The sequence below is a fragment of the Gallus gallus genome, chromosome 1, assembly GCF_016699485.2.
Source record: "Gallus gallus isolate bGalGal1 chromosome 1, bGalGal1.mat.broiler.GRCg7b, whole genome shotgun sequence".
Lineage (NCBI taxonomy): Eukaryota > Metazoa > Chordata > Aves > Galliformes > Phasianidae > Gallus > Gallus gallus.
The window spans coordinates 130,754,838-130,775,346 of record NC_052532.1 but is presented as its reverse complement, the minus strand read 5'-3'; the positions used below and the strand labels follow the sequence as shown (position 1 = coordinate 130,775,346).

Sequence of the window (20,509 nt, the reverse complement as noted above, 5' to 3'; positions counted from 1 at the left end):
AGGACTAAGTTCTTACATTTTCTGCTCAAATGTCACAGTGCCACAATGACTGTCTGCCTTACCAGAGGGTAGCTGCTGAGTCAGCGGGACTGTGACCTCTCTAACCAAGTTCCACCCCACAGCAACAGGTCAGGGAGCAGGGGTGAGTCTGGGACAGGGACCAGGGCCTGCCCAGAGCTTCATGAACATCTAGCAGGGACACGGTGATGGGACAGATTCAAAAAGGCCACACTCTAAAGGACTGAGGGGTTGTACTTCTCTATTTTCTGCTTTTAGCAAAGAAAATTGGAAAGAGGCAGCATGCAAAAACTGGATAATCTGAAGAAAATACATTGCAGGAGCAGGTGCTGCCAAAACAGTTTAACTGTTAGTGACTGCCAGCAAGCTGCAAATTTGAAATAGGCAGCAGTAGCCAGAATTGGTAATGGTCCAAGTTCCAAAAACCCAATTCCTTTACAGATTACACAGATAACCTGTTAAGAGGTATTATTCTCAAGTATTGTGGGACATGCTGAAAAATGAATCCATTACAAGGAGGCAATTTATCAGCATCTCTTTAAGCATGGCTGCGCTTGTAATACTTCAGCATATTCTGTAAGACTGGCTTTTAAATGCCAGCTTTTCTCTTTGGCAGTCACCACAGGATTTTAGCTTAACCAACTCTGACGCTGACAGAATTTATGGCAAATAAAGCCTGGGGGGTGGAAGGGTATAGTTTTTCATAGTCCATGAGGCAATTCCAAGATTCGGAAAGTTAAGGAAGCGGTCTCAAGTTTATGTTTTAACTTGCTATCTGACCAGAGCTTCTTAAAGACGCAACCTGGGGAACTGGGATGACAGAAACCTGAGCAGAAAGACAGGTCAGAGAAGAACCTGGATGACATGATCACACCTAGAGAAGGTTATTCTTCAAGCACAGCAGTGATACAATGTTGTACACTCAGAGGTCTGGAGAAGAAGTATATTCAAGAATGAAGATTCTCTGCAAGATTGGATTAATTTAAGGACGATACAAGAAAAGGATATACTATAAGAGGAAGACCGCTGAGTACTCAAAATGAGGGAGCACTTTCCTACAGAATGATGAAACAGGATTATTTTGATACAGTTTTAATTAATCCAAGCAATACATTGACAAACTGTCACATATAATTAGAATTTTGTCCTTGCATACTTTAAATTTTGATTAATAAGTTATTCACCCCAGCTTTGGAGATTGAAAAGAGTAATTAGTAAGTTATATTTAAAGATGAAATCAAAAAGAGGCTATTGTTCTTCTTTTATAAAACTTCTCTTTACAAATTACTGCTCCACATGTTTTATTTCAGGAATTTGGAGTAACATTATTCATACCTGCTACCTTTAAAGAAAAAAAAAGTAATTTGTCACGAAAAACAAAGTACTTTCATTGTTTAGAGTGGGAAAAAAAAAACAACAAAGAATAAAAGGAAAATAAATTACAGATGTAGAAAAAAAAAACCTCATTAACAACATGAAAGAAACTGTGTTTGGCTTCTTTTCCTGGAGAGCAGCTAGAGAGAGGAAGCAAATAAAAGCAGCAGAACACGCTACAACTTGAAAAATTTAAGCTCTCCTCAAATTATGCTTTGTTTTCCATGCTGGATCTCAACTATTGTAAGCTTGTTGGGAATTTTATTTTGTCCTTTGGCAAATATGTAAGGGCAACTCTGTCAGTTATGCCTTCTGTTTTATGATGCTGGCCCACAACATAAAAGATGGATGTAGGCTGTTTGGCAGTAGAGGTTGAACCTTCCCACCAGTATTCCATTCCATTTTGTTGTCATGTGACAGATGGCAGCAGAGGGGCAGTCTGACACAATGGCATCTGATGTGGAAGTGTGCGTGAAAGGAAGGTGTGTCACTGAATTTCTCCACGATGAAAAAAATGGCACTCATTGACATCTGTTGATGCTTGCAGAAAATTAATGGAGACCAAAAAGTGGATGCGAGCACAGCGAGGTGGAAGGTGGTGAAAGCCTAAAACAGGGGGTCGCCCCCACTTATGTAGATTTTTTTACAAGTATGGCATGCAGGCTCTTGTTCATTGCAGGCAAAAATGTGTAGCTAATGTTGACGATTATTTTGAAAAACAGAGCTTTGTAGATGAGAATTTGATCTGTCAGTGTTATTGCTCTCTTTGTATCTATTGCAGTTTTCATGGAAATAAATAGGAAATGTTACTAGCAGAGAGACATACATAAAATGAAACAAGGCAAATTCAAGAGCTTAGCCTCAAATCTCGTACATAATCAGGTTCTCATAATGCCTTGAATCATAACTAGGACAACAAATTTGGACTTCACCTAGATTCTGATCTCTGATTCTGGATACACAAAAAATGCTGAAGTTCTCTCCCCAGCTATGACACGAGAGACAATATACACAGGAGGCAGAGAAAAAAAAAAAACAGCAGGAAAATTTAAAGATTAAAAAATAATTTGTGGGATTGATATAGTTATTATATATTGAGATAACACTATTAAGTTGATTTGATAACGGGATTTTTGCCAGTATAATTTATGTCCTTCAATTATATTTAATCTTTTCATTATTTTAGTTACAATGAAAGCATTAAAATTTCCTTTTTAGACTATAGCTAAGTGTAAAACAGTGAAGGTATTCACATAACTTTTGCCATCTAAAGGTCTTCTCTACAACAGTTGCAGTCACTGTCAGGAGACAGAGCTCTTCAAATCATTTTCCTCCCATCTCTCATGTTGTTTACACAAGGAACCTGTAGAATTAACACTGAGTCAACTTACTAAACAATGCATAAGACTCACTCAAACAACAGTTATACTATAGTGTCCTGATTTTCATGTTTCTTTTTAATGTACTTTTAATTTGCTCTTAGATTACAACTCTTTTCGGTACAAAAGATTTTTCACCAGAAAAGTTACCCTGTATTTATTAGAAACATAAAGACCTATGAACAAGTCCTACCAAACATGATTTCCTCCTTCCTAACAAGTAACTTCCAAACAAGAGTAAATCTGTATCACTAGTCATTGTATTCATCTTCAAGTTGAAACAGAGAAAAATTTTATTTAAGAACTGGAAATCCTCAAGGAATAAATTAAAGAAACCAGGCAGAAGAAAAATGCTGCTGATAACAATATACCATTTGCTGTCAACATTTGGAGAATATTTTTTATTTTTATATCCAGTTTTCTCACAAAGATGATGCTTTTCCCTATAACAATACTTCACTAAAAGCATTGTAACATGTTAGCACATATGGTTTTTATGCTTGAGGAAGTTTATTCTGCAGTGTTGAGTCCTATTTTGCTACCATCCTTCTTTCTTCTGCCTTTAAAGGCTTGGTAGGAACCTTGGGCTACAATGTCATAAAGGAGCTATCCGATTTATGTTAACAAGGAACTTAAAACATGGATTTTTGATCCAGTACCAATGGAAGACAACTTTGAAACATAAGATTCAACAAACACACTCAACCAATGAGAATTATAAATGATGAATTCTAAAGAAATTCTGAGAATGTCCTTGTCTCACCTAAAGGGAGAATAATGAATAACAATACCATTTCAGCTTCCTTTTCTTCTGATTCAAGCTGCAATCATTCTCCACATAAGAACATACTACTGTGCAATGAAAAAGTCAACAACTACAAAAAAAAGAAGCCTGTCAGAGTTCAGAAGGAAGTTCATTTCCTACTTGGCAGATACCTTTGTTTCAGCAATATGGTTTAACTGTATATCACATTTATAGATAGCAATGTGGTTCTTACCGTCACATAAATTCCAGATTCTCTCCTCTCAGACACTACATTCCTTTTGGATCTAAATATAGTGACACTTTTCTTACTTTGTAACCACACAAACGCAATTTCTTTCCATCTTTCTCCTGACCTTACATATTCTTACATAACATTTGCTATGGATATTCTAAAAATCTTCACCCTCCCAAAGTTCAGTAAGATCTGAACATGGCCAACATGGCCCACCATTAAAAAAAATAATAATAAAAAATAAAAATAAAAAAATTTTTAAAAAAAGGATTCTGCTCTGCAGACAGACTTTGCATCCACAAGAAAATTTCTGGCTATCCAGACATGAGGTTACACAAATAAAACCTCGTTCCATGCTCCCAAAGAAGAACAAGAGAGAAAAGAGAGAGCAAGTCCATTTTATTGGATACAGAAGTATAACCCTCCAGGAAGATAGTATCTGCAGAAAATGGGAAACCCCATGCTGACACAGCTGCCCTTTGCTATCAGCTTCTTTCTACCTTTTCCCTCTCATTAAGGTAGCAGGCTCCAAGCTGCTACACAGGGAGGTGAAAAAACAGCAGATCGTTACAAATGAATTGCACTAAAGAAGACAGAACAATGTGACTGTCTCCAAGAGCAGAATAATTGAGACAAAGAATCTCTGTAACTTGTCCCATCCTAGTAGAGGTGTCATGGAACACATCAAATTGGAACTGTTAAAGATAGAATGAAGTTTACTGTGTTTCATTTCTTCAAGAAGGTATTCTGTCTGAATAATTTTCAATCAAAAATGCCTCTTAGCATTTTGAAAATCACATAAATGACAGGCTTTTCAACAGGAAAAAAGCAAAGCCTGTCCTTTGCTATGTGTTGGATCAGTTACACAGCTGTTTGATTGTAAGTATTAAAAAGGTTTAGTGCTCCTAAGGTAAGGGCATCTCCAAATAATAGAAGACTGAAACGTAGATCACCTGCACGAAAGCTGGATATAGTGTTAACAAAACACTGCTTCTCACATATATATATTTTTAATAAAACAGAGACAGACTGTTGCCAAGATAAACAGCCACTGAACTAACAAAAGTCTTTTTAATAAGGTCTGCACAAGTAGTTTGCAGAAAGAAATTATTAGTACAGTATGACATAGCAGGAAAGGTGAAGGGTACTCGAACAATATGGAAACACAGAGAAAAAGAAGGGTAAGTATGTGCTGTAGGCAGAGGAATAATGAAGTGTTGTGTTTGTTGTTTTGTTGCTGTTTGTTGTTGTTGTTGTTAAACAGAGAGAGAGAACAGGAGAGACACAATAAGATGACCAGCAACAGTCATTATTATTTAAAGTTATAACATGTAGGTAGCTCTTCTGCACCTCAAGCACCAACATGGAAGAACGTTTGTTCCTCTAAACAAAAATAACAACCTTAGAGACCAAATAATAGCATTAAACTTAACTCATGGCTTTTAAAAGTAGGTTACAATTGGTATGAAATTTTCTTTTTTAAGTCTATGAGAAGTAGAAGTATACGTTATGTTAAGGTCATGCAATGTGAAAGATAATCAGAATAGTGTAAGAACTAAAGCTACAAGAATTAACTCATCTAGAAGCATTATGTAGAAATGTAAGCTGGAGAAGGAAAATATCATGACGCATGGTGGAGCTAAAAGACCAAACGTGAACTTAAGACAAAATGTATAGACATTTTTTCTTTTTTTAAAGGCTACTGATTTAGAAAGGCAGGATAGACACCATCAACATTTCTTCTTCTTTGCAATAGGTGTGGTCAGAGTCTCAACTCTGTGGTGTTATTGCAACTTATATATTAATTTAACTTTGGTCAATAACCAAACACTGCAACCTCAACAGGACAAGTTAAGCAGTAAGAGCATCCTTCTTGTTAACGAAGACCAAATGTGATGTAGGCAATGACACCAAGATCTAGTTCCTAAATAAATATGCAGTCTGAGTAGGCACCTGGTGCCTGATTCTATATACAAGTAAAAGGATACTGTTAAATATAAGGAACCTGGTGTCAATACTTTAGGATATCAAGGCAATTGTATGACCTAAATCTCCCTAGATTCATACAGTGCTTGACAAGTATGAAGAAAAAAGTTATTTTTGGCTCTATCTTACCTAAAACATTTGTTGGATTGACACAAGAAAATTTAATCATCAGTCCTTCTCTAAATTGTACATACATTAGTACATTCATTAACTGCCAGTGATGTGGAGCTCTTGTGTGTTCTGCCTCACAAATATCGTACTTCCAGCAGAAGATAAGACAGGTCCAGTGACATTAATGAAGTTCTTTCAACTTCAGTTGTCACAGCAATAGGTTCAAAATTGTGACTGGCATCCTAGCCATACACACAAATATTGCTGACAACCTATCATTCTTTTCTGTTAAGGATAGTTTGTCTTCTGAAAAAAAAAAAAAAATAGTCTAGTTGGAATATTTCCGGCCCTATAATCCTCTTCAATACTGTTATACAACTATGAGCAGATTTGTAATGAGTGTATGTTGTTATTTAATTTGTGGTTAAAATCAATAGCTTTCCACAAGCTGATGATCAAAATTTTTACTCTCTGTTCTTTACAGTTTCTGGCTTAGCTCATTTTTGGGGACAATTCATTGCACCACTTCTGCATTGAGAATTTGGTTGTATTGACCTGGACTAAAAAGCAGTGGGAGCCACCTGCATAGAGTACACAGGGCAACCTGTCAAAGAAGCCACATGCTGCTAGATGTTACAGAATTGCTTATTTATGTAATACTGTGGCATAGCCCTGCTGTTTAGATTACACAATTATAGACACATCAGACAAAACAGAAATGGGTTCTTTGTTATACTCCTTTCTGGGTTTACCACTCCTTTTATCACACAGATCCACTAAATTCAGGTTCTTGCTTTTCACTCTAAGAGGGTTACATGATGTACCAGCTGTCAATGAACTCCTAAAGAGGATTGCAGTTCACATGTCATTGACATGGCTGAGGAGGCAGAGTTGCTTGTATCACTCCTAGAACGATTAGAGACAAAAGAATATTTCAAGCCTCTTTTACTTCTTTATTGTATAAGCAGCAGAGAAAATTAATTGCATAAGCCCGCAAGAATGGGTAGAAAATTCACTAAAAATATTTACCTACTCTACTCAAAGAAGCTCTGTATTTATTAAGGATTAGACTTCTTACATTAAGTTCATCAATAATATAGTGCTTCCTCCTCAAAGAGCAGAGGCAGTTCCCTGCCACACACAGCAGTTAAATGTGACTGTCAGCGTGGCTGTCTGAGTCAAAAGCTTTCATATTCTGTCACTGCCAGAGCTTCACTTCAGGCAAAAGAGTTCTTACAAAAAAACTCCTGGATCACTGGCAGATGGGCTGTGTTTACTGTCCCCACTGACTCTCACAGAAAAGGGAATAGATCAGAAGGTGTGAGCAAAACCTACAGCCTTTCACTGCTGCTTCTGAATGATGTTAATTCACAGGCTGTACTGAGTCAGCATCTTCTGCTGCATTTCTGAAAACCATAAGTTTCTCTAACTGCCAATCTGTTATCTATTTCACACTGGCTGGAAGAAATCATAAAATGTGCAAAGCAATAATAAATAAATAAATAAATAAATAAAGTGCATTACTTCTTTTTGATAGGACCTGGCTCCAGCTCAGTGTGCTGTCCTTGACTTAGCTCTGACCTGCTGTGGACAGAGCTCTGTGTGGTCTGACTTCTGCTGGTCCATTAGCACAATTAGTCCAGTTTGCCCCTGAAGTCCCATTAGTACTTATCAAGGAGAGAATTGCTTGCTTGGTCACTGTCAGTAAGCATTTTGGTGACTCATTTATCAGCTTTTGCTGTGTTTCAGAGAGTAAATCACTTGAGCTCCTTATGAATAGCAGTTTTTGAAAAAAACCATTTGATTTGCCCGTCTACAGACTGTGACCCTATTTTTTTTTTTTAAACTCACTGGCTAATTTTTTCCATTTACACTTATCTATTTTGCCATCAACTACATTCAATTTAGCATGAACTTGAGTTTTTAAATGTATGACCACTGCTACCCTGGAAATTTTTGCTTTGGCTGAGGAATGACTTCCAGTGCTTCTAATGAAAGAGGACAAACCACTCTGATGCTAATTAATTCTAACAGCAGAGACATTTAAAGTGTTAGGCACATGGAAGCACATCTCTATCAACAAGCAGAATTGTGTACTATAACAGTAAGATATGAGGAGAAGGGAAGGGAAGGGTTTATTTTTGTACTTGAGAGTGGGACTGCTTGAGGTCTTTTTTAGAGGGATAATGGCATTACATGAATTTATCTCACTAACGTCCTATTTTTTGTTGGAAAACAGAGTTGTAAGTACTGACTAGCACAAGGCTTTCAGAGGAAACGAGGAGTGCCATTAACTCTGTTGGCTCATTTCAAAGTTTGGAACTGAGCTTCATAGTCTTTTGTTAACTGCAGTGTTGGAGCAGTTAGGATGTTTTATCATAACTAGGGACCGATCACATTAGAGTCTGGCTTACAACCACAGCACTAACTTGCTTTTATCTAACTCATTCCACAGATCACCACATGCTGGTCTCATTCTATTTCATACTGTATTGCAGCTTTTCCCAGGGTCTCTTTGTAGCCCCATGCAAGGGCTTGCATTCTTCCTTCTCAATATTTCTACTTCTTCTTGATACCTTTCTTGATTTTCTTGCAATTTCTTGATACCTTTCTTTCCAGATACTTCTCTATCCCTCTTTGACTTAGAGCTCTCTCTTCCCTCTCTATGCTCAGCAGCAGCTCTCCAAGAGCCAATCCTGGGCAGAGGCTGTGGCAGTACTTTTTGGCATACATCCAGCATGAACTAAGACACCCCAGCTCTCTCACCCTGGCTACCCTAACTATTAGGAACAACAGTATTCTGTAATAAACCCTTCCTCTCTCTCTTGAGATCCATATATTTTCAATAGAATAATCACTGGAAGAAGGAGCATGAAGACGACATAAAACAACACTGATTATCAGGAAATTTACTTTGAAACTAAGATATCTGGCTTCCATCTCCTCTTTCAAGGCCAAGCTGGATGTGGATCTGGGCAGCCTGGTCTAGTGGTTGGCAACCCTGCACATAGCAGGGGGGTTGAAACTAGGTGATCATTATGGTCCTTTTCAACCCAGGCCATTCTATGATTCTATGATTTAGAGAGATTCAGAGATGTATTGAAAGAGAAAAAAACATAAATAAGAATACCTGGAGCTTGGTGAACCTCAAGAGCTAAGAAGGTAGGAAATGTACATCCATGCCCTACACCTTGTGTCAATTACATAAATAGAGCATGTTTAATTAATTAATTAAACAAGCATAAGTAAAACAGTCACATAGGCATTACTTCTTCCTTGACTGGACTGTGAGACCAAACTGCCCGTGTTCTGGGCTCTTCCCTCTTCTTATTCTCTGCTAAGCTGTTGGCTCTGCAAGGAGTCTTAGAGCAAGTAGTCTCAAATCACTGATTAGCATCAGTCTGCATGACACCCTTCCGTAACTATTTTGTCCTCACTCTCAGCTTCTTCTAGCTCAGTTCTCCCACTTCAGTGTTTGACCCAATGGAAGAGCTGCCATGTTTTCATGCATACCATTTACTGAGCAATAGCAGCAACACAGCCTCTGCCTACTCACATGTCCACACAATGCAGCCATACAGGTTCAGGCTGTAGATCTAGTGTTTAGTTTTCCTTTCCCCCTCACTATTAGAAAATACTCATCTGTAAATTTTTTGCTTCTCCACACAGAAGAAAATTGAGGACAAATTGAACTCTTAGTAATTAATATCATTTGATCACCTGCTGTTGCAAAGTTCTCTTTTCCACAGATTGCTTAGCATGTCAGAACTACCACTCTCACACAAGTACATTGGCCAGGAACAAAGCATACAGAATACTTTCTCAAAAAAAGGCTTGAGTGAATGAGTTATTTGCTTCATCTTACATTGTCAGCTCCTCACACTGGCTTTTTAAGCCCCATGCATGCCCTCCTGCTCAGCTGTGATTGCCTCTATGCAACACATTTCTTTTCAAAGTCTGGCTCTCTAGTTGGCTTCACACTTCAACATTATAATACAAAAAAAAAAAAAAAAAAATCATTGCCGACAAAAATTTCCCCCATTTAAAAAGAGCTTTACATGAGGAAACATCTGTCAAGCCCTAAAGAGGATTGAAGCTTGTAGGCTACTGGCATTTTTCCACAATTGGCCTAAGAGAGAGGTCTAACTAAGAAGAGCCCAAAACAACCACATTATTAACTATTAGAAAGAGAGCTTGCGAAATTCAATAGTGTGAGGTTTTTTTGTTTGTTTTTTACAATGTCACAGGAATTCAAATGTAATACTTGTGTGTTGGTACACTGCAATTTGTCACTTAGTGCTGAGTTTAGTTTTTAGCTTGACAGCGGAAATAGTCAATTAGTATGCCCTAATTCTTTCAACTGAACACTTCAAAACAAAAACTGATATTGGTGTATTTTTGTTTAAGAAAGTGTCCTGTCAGAATCAAAAAACAATTGAGCAGCTAGGGTTCTAGTCTGCTAATGACAGAAGAGAAATGGTAGTATATTATCAATTCGAGACACTGTAAGGCATTATAATAACTAAGCACTGAGATATTCAACAGTACATGGCAAAAGAAAAGTTAAATAACTTTGAACACATGTATTTATCATGATTGAGGTCTCAGTATTTTTCATTAGTAGAGAAAACTAAATAAAAACTTTCTGCTGAACAGGCAGCCTTTGCTCAAGTGAAGCCTGGTAACTCTCTCATGCCACACAACCACATTTCTGCTTTCCTTCTACTATCACTCTAGGAACAGACTCACTGTCCTTCTCACTGCAAACCAGTACTTTCCCTACTGATCCTGTGAACACAGATTTGGGAAAAAGGAAGAATTTGGTTTGGTTTTATTTTTATTTTTTCTTACAGAAGTGAGCGTTATGCAAATGAAACTGAGACACCAGAGAAATGCTGAAATAAATAGGTTTGCCTGATGAAACCCAAATTCAAGCAGATTCGATAAATAAATAAATAAATGTATTATTTTTTTGTTACTCCAGAGATTAATCTTTTTAATGAGACATAAAAGTTAAAGAAAAAACTTCCAAGGACTACAACATTAAATAAACAACAAATTTCAGTGCCAAATTCATCCAAACATAATCTCAGAGGAGTAATTCTATCCCTTGGTTTCATCACTTTTTTTTCCCCACTATCTAATTTCTCATTAAAAGTTCACAGCAAAATCAATGAAGAACTGCTAAGTTTTTTGGTATTTTTTTCTCCCTTCTTGTAAGAAGGTAGTGTTATTACCTGACTACCTAAAAGAAGTACAGCCAGAAATTACATCAAAGAGAGAAAGGAACCAGAAGGGCAATGTGAAATGAATGCCACAGGGTACAGTTACTCAATTATCCACTGTTCCATCACTTTTATATTCCAAAGAAGGCCTTTCTTTTTTCATTAATATAGTTTTAAATAGCATCATAAAGTAATTGGCTACATGGGATTACTATACATCTTATTTCTTTAGAAATATATTTTCCTACAGTGGCCTTTGAGGCTCACTAACTCCTAAGTTGAAAGCAGCTGATATCACTCCCTTACTGTGGATCATAAAGGAGAATTTCAGATTTGGTTGACACAAAGCCATGTCATTTGGTTTCTCCCATGGAATCAGCACTAATGATGATAAGATCAAGGTGACCAAGGAACCTTCCTTTGTAGCCACAACTTGAACACGCAGAGACAAGATGGAAGGAAGTAAGCTGTGCTTTTGAATATGTCAGGGCTGACATAAAAAACATTGTCCATGCTGTCACAGAGCAGTGTGAAATCTTCCTGCAGGGTAAGGGACTTAAGACGGTCCTGGATCAGTGTCTATAGACTGCAAAAGCAACTTTCATTAATAAGATGTTAGAAATAGCCAGATTGATCCTTTTCATAAAGGCTAAGGAGAATGAACAAAGTTCGAAATTAAAAATAAGTCTGCACTGGTGTTTTGTACTGTGTTAAAACCTGCATTTCCAATAGAGTACACTAGAGCACATAGTGCAGTTCAGTGTAAACATACACCTCAGCCAGCTGCAATCCCACTGAAAAACTCTGGAGCTCATTTGCATTCCAGTTCAGAAGAAAACGCCTGTATTTCCTACAGTAAGCAGTACCGGAGGAAGTATGTTCTTAACTAGAAAGCTGACTTCTTTCAGCTTGAAGGATGCTCCAGGACCACCGTAGATAGTCTAAACTTTTTGACACAGAGCCTGGGGAACTTAATGCAGTACAGTGAAACCTGAAGGAGACCATTCTTCAATACGTGATGGAAGTGAGAAGGCATTTTGATGGGCAGACAGCTCATGACCACATGCAAACTAATCACAAAATACCTGCAGGATTATGCTGCAGACAAATGGAAATGTTCAAACTAGAACAGGGTGGCTATCTATGCCCCCAAAAAAAGGACCCCAGATAACTCAAGAACATTTTCTTAAAGGTAATTTTAGTAGCTGAAATAAATTCTGTGTTCTCTTGGATAGATTCTTTAGACAGTCTTGTCTCAGCGTACATTTGAACAATTTAGAGAGCCTGGCAATCTTATCCTTGAAAGATAATTCAGCAATTTAAGTTAAGTAGATGCATTAAAACAAACCATACAGGCATGCCGATTTAGTCAACCCTTTTAAAGAAAAAAAGGATTTGGTCTCCTCTTTTTTTAATAGTAGTTTTCCAAGTCAAAGAACAATTTACATTAAAAGTTAATTATTATTCTGCTGAAACTAATCAAACAACTTGGGAACTTGCAAAGGTTTATCCATATTTTTATCTGCATTCTGTTGAGCGGTCCCAATGATTTAAGGGTAATTACTGATATTAGAGGAGTCATACAGATCACACTGGTATTTTAATTGCACCTAGCATACATTTGCTAAAATATACACTAAGTGACAGATAAGATTCATCTCCACATGGGAAAAAAAAAAAAAAAATCAATTATATTGCAGAAGCAAGAGAGGTAAAAATCAAACAAGAAGAAACTTTAGGAGATCCTTTCCCAGTCCCTAATTTCTTACCATAAAAAAAAAAGAGAGATGTATTTGCCTGTAAGCCAGCATGGAAATGGCTCTTTAAACATACACCTATCCCTAAATCACACAATGACTACATTTTACTCAATAGGAAAACAGCGTTATCAAAAGACCTGGAGCTACTGCCTGCCTTTGCAGGAAGGTGGGCTCCCCCGCGGTTTAGAAAGTATTTTTCATCTCTAGCACCAGTGATCATGATTTCCAAACATGGTTCATAGTAAGTTACATGCAGCCAGCACAAAAATTTCTGTGAACAACAGGAAGAAATACAGCCAGCAGGCTGACAGCTAGTCTGTAAGAATACGACGGTGTTTTCAATTCCTGTATCAGGACAGTTAACAGGACAGTACACAGCACTTGTAAACACATAAGTAATTAGACGTATATGAGAATACACAAATGAAAATCCTTGTTTCCAGATGCATTTTTCCTGCCTTCCTCCTGACATTACATACAGCTTGTACTTAGTATACTCTTTAGAACCAGATGACATTAGCTCAATGCTACCACATGCTGAACTAAGGAACTTTTGCAAGATTTTATTCTGTCCATAAAATTCTTAGTCAACACAACAAATCCTCAAATACCCCAAAAATCATTTCTAAGGGATTTATAGGGCTTTTGTGGTCAAGCTGTCAATTTGATTATTTTTTAATATTTCAAAAGCACAGCCATAACGATTTCCAATTCTCATTCTGAAGTAAATACCTTCACATGCTCATAAAACCTTGACTTTATTTGATGTAGATTTACAGAGTACATGTATACTTTAAGTAAGCAAGGTGAGCAGCAAAGCTCATCTAGCTAACCTGATTCTGCTTTGTCCAGATCAGAGAACTTACAAAATGCCCCAAACCTCCTTTTCTCCCAGTACAAGAGGATTTCCTTCTAAATTACATGTAGTGGTACAGGACACATCTTGTTGCTTTCCAGCAATGCAGGGATTTGACCAGTATGCCCAGTGCTGTGACAAGCCCCTGAGACTGCAACTCCTAACCAACACAGAAGCAGCAGAGAACCATGTGAAGAGGAATGATATCCTACTTTTTGTTTGAAAAGCCTATTTAACTAAGAGTGAGACTTCACCAGGATTCTGGTTACACTCCTGATCTGCAATATGTTTCTATTTATTTAATTTTAATTAATTGATTTTCTAAAATCTTATTTGAACATTAACCTGCTTAGAAATCTACTGTGTTTTTTTCCTGACCTACGCAGGAATCTCCAGCATCAGGATCTGAAAATGGTGCTGATACCCCACTTAACCACTGCAGTTTAAGCTATCTTGCTCAAAACGTAAGACCCCAGGCAGCCTGTGTTCTTCAGGAGCTCAGATAGATACATCTCTCTCACTTTATATATATACTTTATATATTTCTGAATACCTATAAGTAGTACTGTTAATCTTTTTCACCAGGAAAGACTGGACAACCGCTCCCCATACCTACATTCTTCCTGATTCATGAAAGGATACACAAGGAGTGTTTTCCTTGTACACTCAATACGTGATGTGGCAACATCGCATCCATTATCAGTTATCAGTGCCAGTTTTATATTTTCAGTCTTAGCCATAGTGATTCAGTTTATGGCTTTATGATGCAGTTTGGAAGTTCACATGCAGCTTTCTTAAAGAGACCGGGGCTGGGGCCTGAAAACATCCTTATTTCTGTGTGGTTTGTGACACCAATTAGAGAAGAAAAGGGATCTTGAAAAAACAAAATTGGCCCATGGCTGCTAATAAAACTGAGATTAGTTTGGAAATCTAGTGATCTACCACTGTCCTTACGCAATTAAAACTGCTTTGATGTCCCCATTAAGCTCCCTGTTCTCTTTAGGGAAGAACCAACAATTGCTTATTGAAAATACATATCTTCTCTGCAAGAAAGCAAAAATAAATCTGAACTTGGATAAAAACTGTGTTTGTCCTTATTCTTACCTTCCCTGCATGGGAACTTGAGTGAAATCCTTGCCCAGAGCAATGCAGCCATCCTCTTCTACTGCTGCTTTTTCACAGGGGGTATTTGGCTCTCCAAGACTCGTTACCATGCCATGATACTCTTTTAAGAGCCACAGCTCATTGCAGCTTCTAGACCCGGGTTTGGTTGCCACTGTTGCAGACAAACTGGTTTTATGTGAAGGAGTCTGATTCAGCTCCATTTCTTGTCTAGAAACCGTACTCTCATCCTTGTTATCTAAGTACATCTGTGCCTGGGGGCAGTTCTCCTAAAGAAAGCAAAAACAAATATATTAGGACTAAATTGAATTGACTCAATATTTACTCCAATATAAGCATGTTAAAAATGCCAAGCAGTAGATTTTTTTTTCCCCACCTTTGGCTATTTCCCTTGTAGATTTATTTCAATCAGGAATAATTCCAAAGTTTTACACCTCTTTGCAACTTCAAAATTAGCCATAATAAAGAGCACTGAAATATGTAAAGAGACTTTTTCCATGTCTGTCATAATTTTCTCCCACAAATTCACCCAGAACTTGAACTCTCCTGTCCCTCACAATAAGCCATAATCACCTCCAGATCAATGGGGATAGGTATTGAGTCTATACTTAACAAGAAACAAACAGCCACAGTGCTATCAGCGAGCTTTGTACTTATGAAGTAAAAACCAAAAACACCAATTCTTTTACATCCATGTAAATGGAAATCCAGCTAATGCCAGGAAGAATCAACTCTGATTTACAGACCTCGTAGCACTAGGAAAGTGGAACTGGGAACCAAATTTTGGCCAATTTGAAGAGATTTATGTGCTGGTAACATCAGATGTGAAGATGATAAGACCCAAGCTCCTGCTGGATGCAGCCAAGTTACTGGCCTGCTGTCTGCCGCCTAGCACCCAGAAGCAGGCCTGGGACCAACAGGGACCTGTTCAGAGGGGCTCAGAAAATCTCCTATTGCATAACATGTTCTGTGGTTGTCACAACAGCATTTCACCAACTCACCCAGCTCCTCCCCCGCCCACAGCAATGGTCCTGCACTGTCTTCCCAGCCCACAGAAAGCCATTGCTGGTCTGAAGTGGTGCCACAGCCAGCAGCCCCTCGTTAAGCAGATGGGATACTTGAGCTCTGTGGAGACAGCGTTCCATTTTACCAGCTGCCAATGGCACTTAGGAAATGTGAATACAACCTTGATGAAAATTATGTTCTATTATATGATTATTAACAATGATTATAATAAAACTTTGTGCATAACAGTCGAAAAGCTTTTCTACTCTAATCAATACAATTCAGAGTGAAAAGTTACAAAAAAAGCACTTCAGAATGTCACAAAGTGCTATTGTCAAAGTCACAAATCAGACACAGAGTCCGCAATAGAGAGCAGCCCTTCTTGAACGCACACTGAGGGATGTAATTATAGGGCCTGTTTGACTGTGAAGTGACAAAGCCACCACTGAGGACAGCAACAGCCTGGGACACAGGTCTGTCAGCTTCGTGCATCCCCACAGCAAGGGAAGACAGCCATTTTGGAGCACGTCCCCGCTCCTTCCTGTGGAGACCACAGCAAAGGACAGGCAGATAGACGTGCTGGGCCACGGGGCAGAAACAGCACCGTATTAGGGAAAGGCCTAGCAGGAGAAATCACTGGATATGGAAATAACAGAAAGCTAATCACGGATTTGTGCAGCTTTGGCCTCTCCTGGTCATACAGACTGAAAGGTGACAGAGGCTCCTGAAAGGAAAGGCCAAAATACATACTTCTAGGAACATACATCTCAGCTAAAGCAAAGGCAGGCTTGCAAACCAAATCTTAATAAGAATTTCCCCAGGTGGCATTTCCTTCTCTAGCGCTGCATTTCTTTATTTTTCTACGCCCAGCATCCGTAGCTCTCATATAATAGTCTTCTTCATCTGTCCTGATAAGTAGTTTGACTAATTTGACTCTTCCCTTCATTACCATCAACACAAATGAGCCTTTGATTACTTGTACTTGGTTTTCCTCTAGTTATTGTTATATCTGTCACTCAGTATAAAGAGCACAAGCATGTCTGGTGTAGTACCAAATGCACCACCACTGAGCTGATCCAGGGCATCTCCATGGTCTGGGAAGCACTGACTTTTAAGGATCCAAGACACAGTCTTGAGTGAGAGGCTTGTAGAACTACACTTTTTTGCATTGTACCTTGAGACCAATGACTGGCAGTGTCAGGAGAGCCGCCTCACCAGTCCCCAACACCCTCATGCCACCTCTGATAGCCTGCTGCCCTACCAGTTGCAGCCCATGCTAAAATCCCAACCTGTCTTTCACTCTAATAGATAACTTTTAGGTAACTTTGGAATGCAAGTACTTCAAGCTGCAAATGAAAAAGACGATTTCTCACCTTCAGTCTCACTTAATGGATTTACATACTAGTTTTATCAAGACACTGCATAAGTCAAAACTAAGATATCTGCCCACTCGTTGCATTTTTTCATAACATTTGGTTTGCCTGAACACCTGCTGTGAAAATACACAGGCTTTAAAGTGATGTCAGGCTGTGGACACATGAGCTCCAGCTGTACTAGCTTTTTTAAGATGAGAACATGAACACAAACTCTAAAATTGATCCTGTCTCACCCTAAAAGTGTGAGATAGATATATCCTGAGGTGAGTAAGGACTATATTAGTTAGGCCCTTATAAGTACAGAGCCTTAACAAGAAAGACATTTATTTTAAGAATTAACATCAGTGAAAAATAAAAGAATGCCAAGGACAAAAAGCTTGAAAGAAAATCTGATGCCTGAATACAAAATCATAAACCACATTACTGTACATTCAAAAAAGCTTTGCAAAAAAAAATAAAATAATACAGCATCATTTTCCCACTAGAGACAGGTTTGATTGTGATTACCTACGTAGCTAAAACATTGCTAAGGCAACTATCACCATGGTATCTAAGCTTCTGAGACATCAGTGCATTAACCATTCAGGAAATTCTCAAATGGCTGCATTTCCCTGTAGTTACAGAACTTTTCTTCACTTTTATTTTTTTCCTCATTTTTCTTATCTACATTGTCACCATCAACAAGGAGACATAGGTGAGATGTTTTCATGAGAAGGTGAGGAGATATTTTAACCAAGGGAAGTTCATTTTGTGTTCATCTGTCCGGAGCCATGCACTACCAAAGGTTTTATAGCCACAGCTAGAAACCAATCCAGCAACCATCCATCTGGAGTTTGACTGTAAAAGGGTTAATACAATATTTAAGCAATATTTGTTATCCCTTTTCATCCCTTTCATCCCAGCCCAAGCAGTTGAACATCTGTTTTTAGAATACTTGCAAATAATTTGTTTTTTCTTCAGGTTTTTAATTGCTAATAAGATGAACAGGTTCTCCAAAATGTTTTATATAAGAGACTTTTCATAACTTGCTTTTAGTTGCAAAACAAAATGCTAGCGGCAAACGATGTAGCAAGTAATATATCATCATTTAAGCCATTATATTCCTGAGAATCAATAATCACAGCATAACATCTCTGAAAACAAAAATGAAGTAGAATTTAATCTTAAAGCCCACAAGGCTACAAAATACAACATCTTGAGATAATACCCATAAGCAGTATATTTTCTGTCTTGCACATGTCATAATGCTTCAAGGCCTTTCTCCCACTAAGACTGGAGAAGACACTAAAAAAAATATTACCTTTACACTTAGTCACCTCTGCACTACCAAACAGAAACACAAGTTTAAAAAAATAACTACAGGAAGAACTGTGTGGTGCTACTAAAGTAGCATACCCCTATACCCACCTGGCTTTTTTTAACAACAATCACCCCCACTGTTTGTGTCTGCTGGGTAGCATTTCACCCAAGACTAATTAAAGCCAAATCTTGTCCACCTGAGAAGTCTCTCTGCATCATCTGAGCCTAAATAAACTTCTATCCTACTGACTCCTCTTTCAGCCTGCCCCTGTACAAGGAGCACTGCAGAGGCCAGAGGTACTGCTGAGAGGAAGCTCATGCAGTGCTCACACTGGGAGTACACAAAGGCAGGTGCACCACCAAGGCACATTTCTTTATACACATTTTCTTCCAAGTATACATCTCATGACAGCTTCCCCACAAGTCAGACAGGTGATACTGTATTGGCTGCCTGTGGTAAACACACCTAAAAACTGCCTCAGCAGCAGGGAGGAGAGGAGCAGCTCTTAGCCTGTGGCCTACCGAAACAGATCAGAGCTTCAGTACTAAACCTCAGAAATCCTCCCATAGCAGGTTGATCCCTGCAGAGCTATTGCCATGCATGTCCCTGGCCAAGAACTGGGGAAAGCCCATCCCTAGAGCTGCAGCCTATAAAACAGACACCACACGCACATGCACTCCCACATAATGACTGCCAAAACATGTTTATTTATATTTATTTAAATTGAGGAAAGGTGCTGGTGTGTCTAACGCTGTGATTTGCAAGCAAGAATTTCCAGTGTTTCTTAATTGGGAGGTTTTCTCTTATAAATAGAAAGTGTTTCTAGCTGTAGGATGTACGTGAGACTGGCTTGGGCATACAGGGTGTAACAGCTTACTCTGACATTCATTACTTGACAATATATTCCAGTAATGTTTTCTCTAAAAAACCTGTCTCTCTCCTACATATGGGATCCCTGTTATCCCATGAAGTGGTGTTAGAGGCTGCACACAATAATGCTGCATGGAGCAGCCCTCTTTTGCATGACCAAGTGGGAAGACTTCAGAGCAGGGCAGGCCACAACAGATTGTGGTTTCTTTCCCTTCAATGTTTTCAGGCTCTTCTTTTCTTTCTGACCATCAGGAGCAAGAGGGGAATGATGTGGTTAAACCATTATCAGCATGACCTCTTAGCACCAGCATTATGCCCCAGCTTCAAAAACAAGACTGCCTGAGAATTGCATCTAAGACAAGTAAGCTTCCCTACTTGCATTCACCATGAATTCTTGGCCCAAGGTAATGATTTGGGCTTTTTTGGCAGGTGGAAGTGGGATGATGTGCTATAAGAAGCTCTCTCTCCAATAGGGCCTGACCAAGAAGAAATTGCTTCAAGTTATTTTCAGGTGAGCTGTTCCAGGTGGTTGCTCCCAGACAGGACAAATTACTACAGCCCAGCTACCTTATATTCTCTCCCATCAGCTTGTAAAGTGTTTAAAATATCACTGTTACAAACTTGCAGAACTGCACAGGTTACTGTAAGTTGCTGCATATCCTTAGTTAGGAGGAGAGGTCTGCCTGAGAGTACTGTGCTTTCCTGACTCAAGCACTGAACAGCCAGTGAACTGCTGGAGCTGAGGCAGCACAGAGCCATTTGCTGTGGCCTTGCATTTTATGTTGGCAATCAGGAATGGACACACAGGTTTCCAAGAAGGGAGGAAGGTCTCCAGCCACAGCACTTCACAGGAATTCATCAGAAACCCTTACATTTCACTGCTGTGATACAGAGGGGCTGCTGCAAGATGGCGGCTGCCCCTCTGGTGGCTTCCTGCTGGTGGGAAGCAGTCCTTGATAGATTACGGCTCTTACTGACTTCCCAGCTCAGCAAGAGCTCTGGCAACTGGCTTCTGAGACCTCACACAATGAGGGGAGCAGTGACAGAAGCTATGGCTATATGCCAGGGTTCTGGGTGTGGCTGCTGACAGGGTTTGGTGCTGACCAGTACAGGTCATGATGATGGCCAT

General features: G+C 38.8%; 1 protein-coding gene across 5 annotated transcripts in view; it reads right to left on the bottom strand.

Moving 5' to 3' along the window:
• OCA2 (OCA2 melanosomal transmembrane protein) overlaps nucleotides 1-20,509 on the bottom strand; it is a 204,993-nt gene that overhangs the window by 161,702 nt on the left and 22,782 nt on the right. For 3 of the 5 annotated variants that reach the window (XM_040662061.2, XM_004938466.5, XM_025146634.3), the window contains one exon: nucleotides 14,812-15,098. The exons of 1 other annotated variant lie outside the window; for it this stretch is intronic. In XM_040662061.2, coding sequence (XP_040517995.1) covers nucleotides 14,812-15,098 — 287 coding nt within the window. Of the gene's footprint in view, nucleotides 1-14,811; nucleotides 15,099-18,617; nucleotides 18,646-20,509 lie in introns of those variants that run through there. One more of the 5 variants, XM_046906233.1, reaches the window with a different exon arrangement.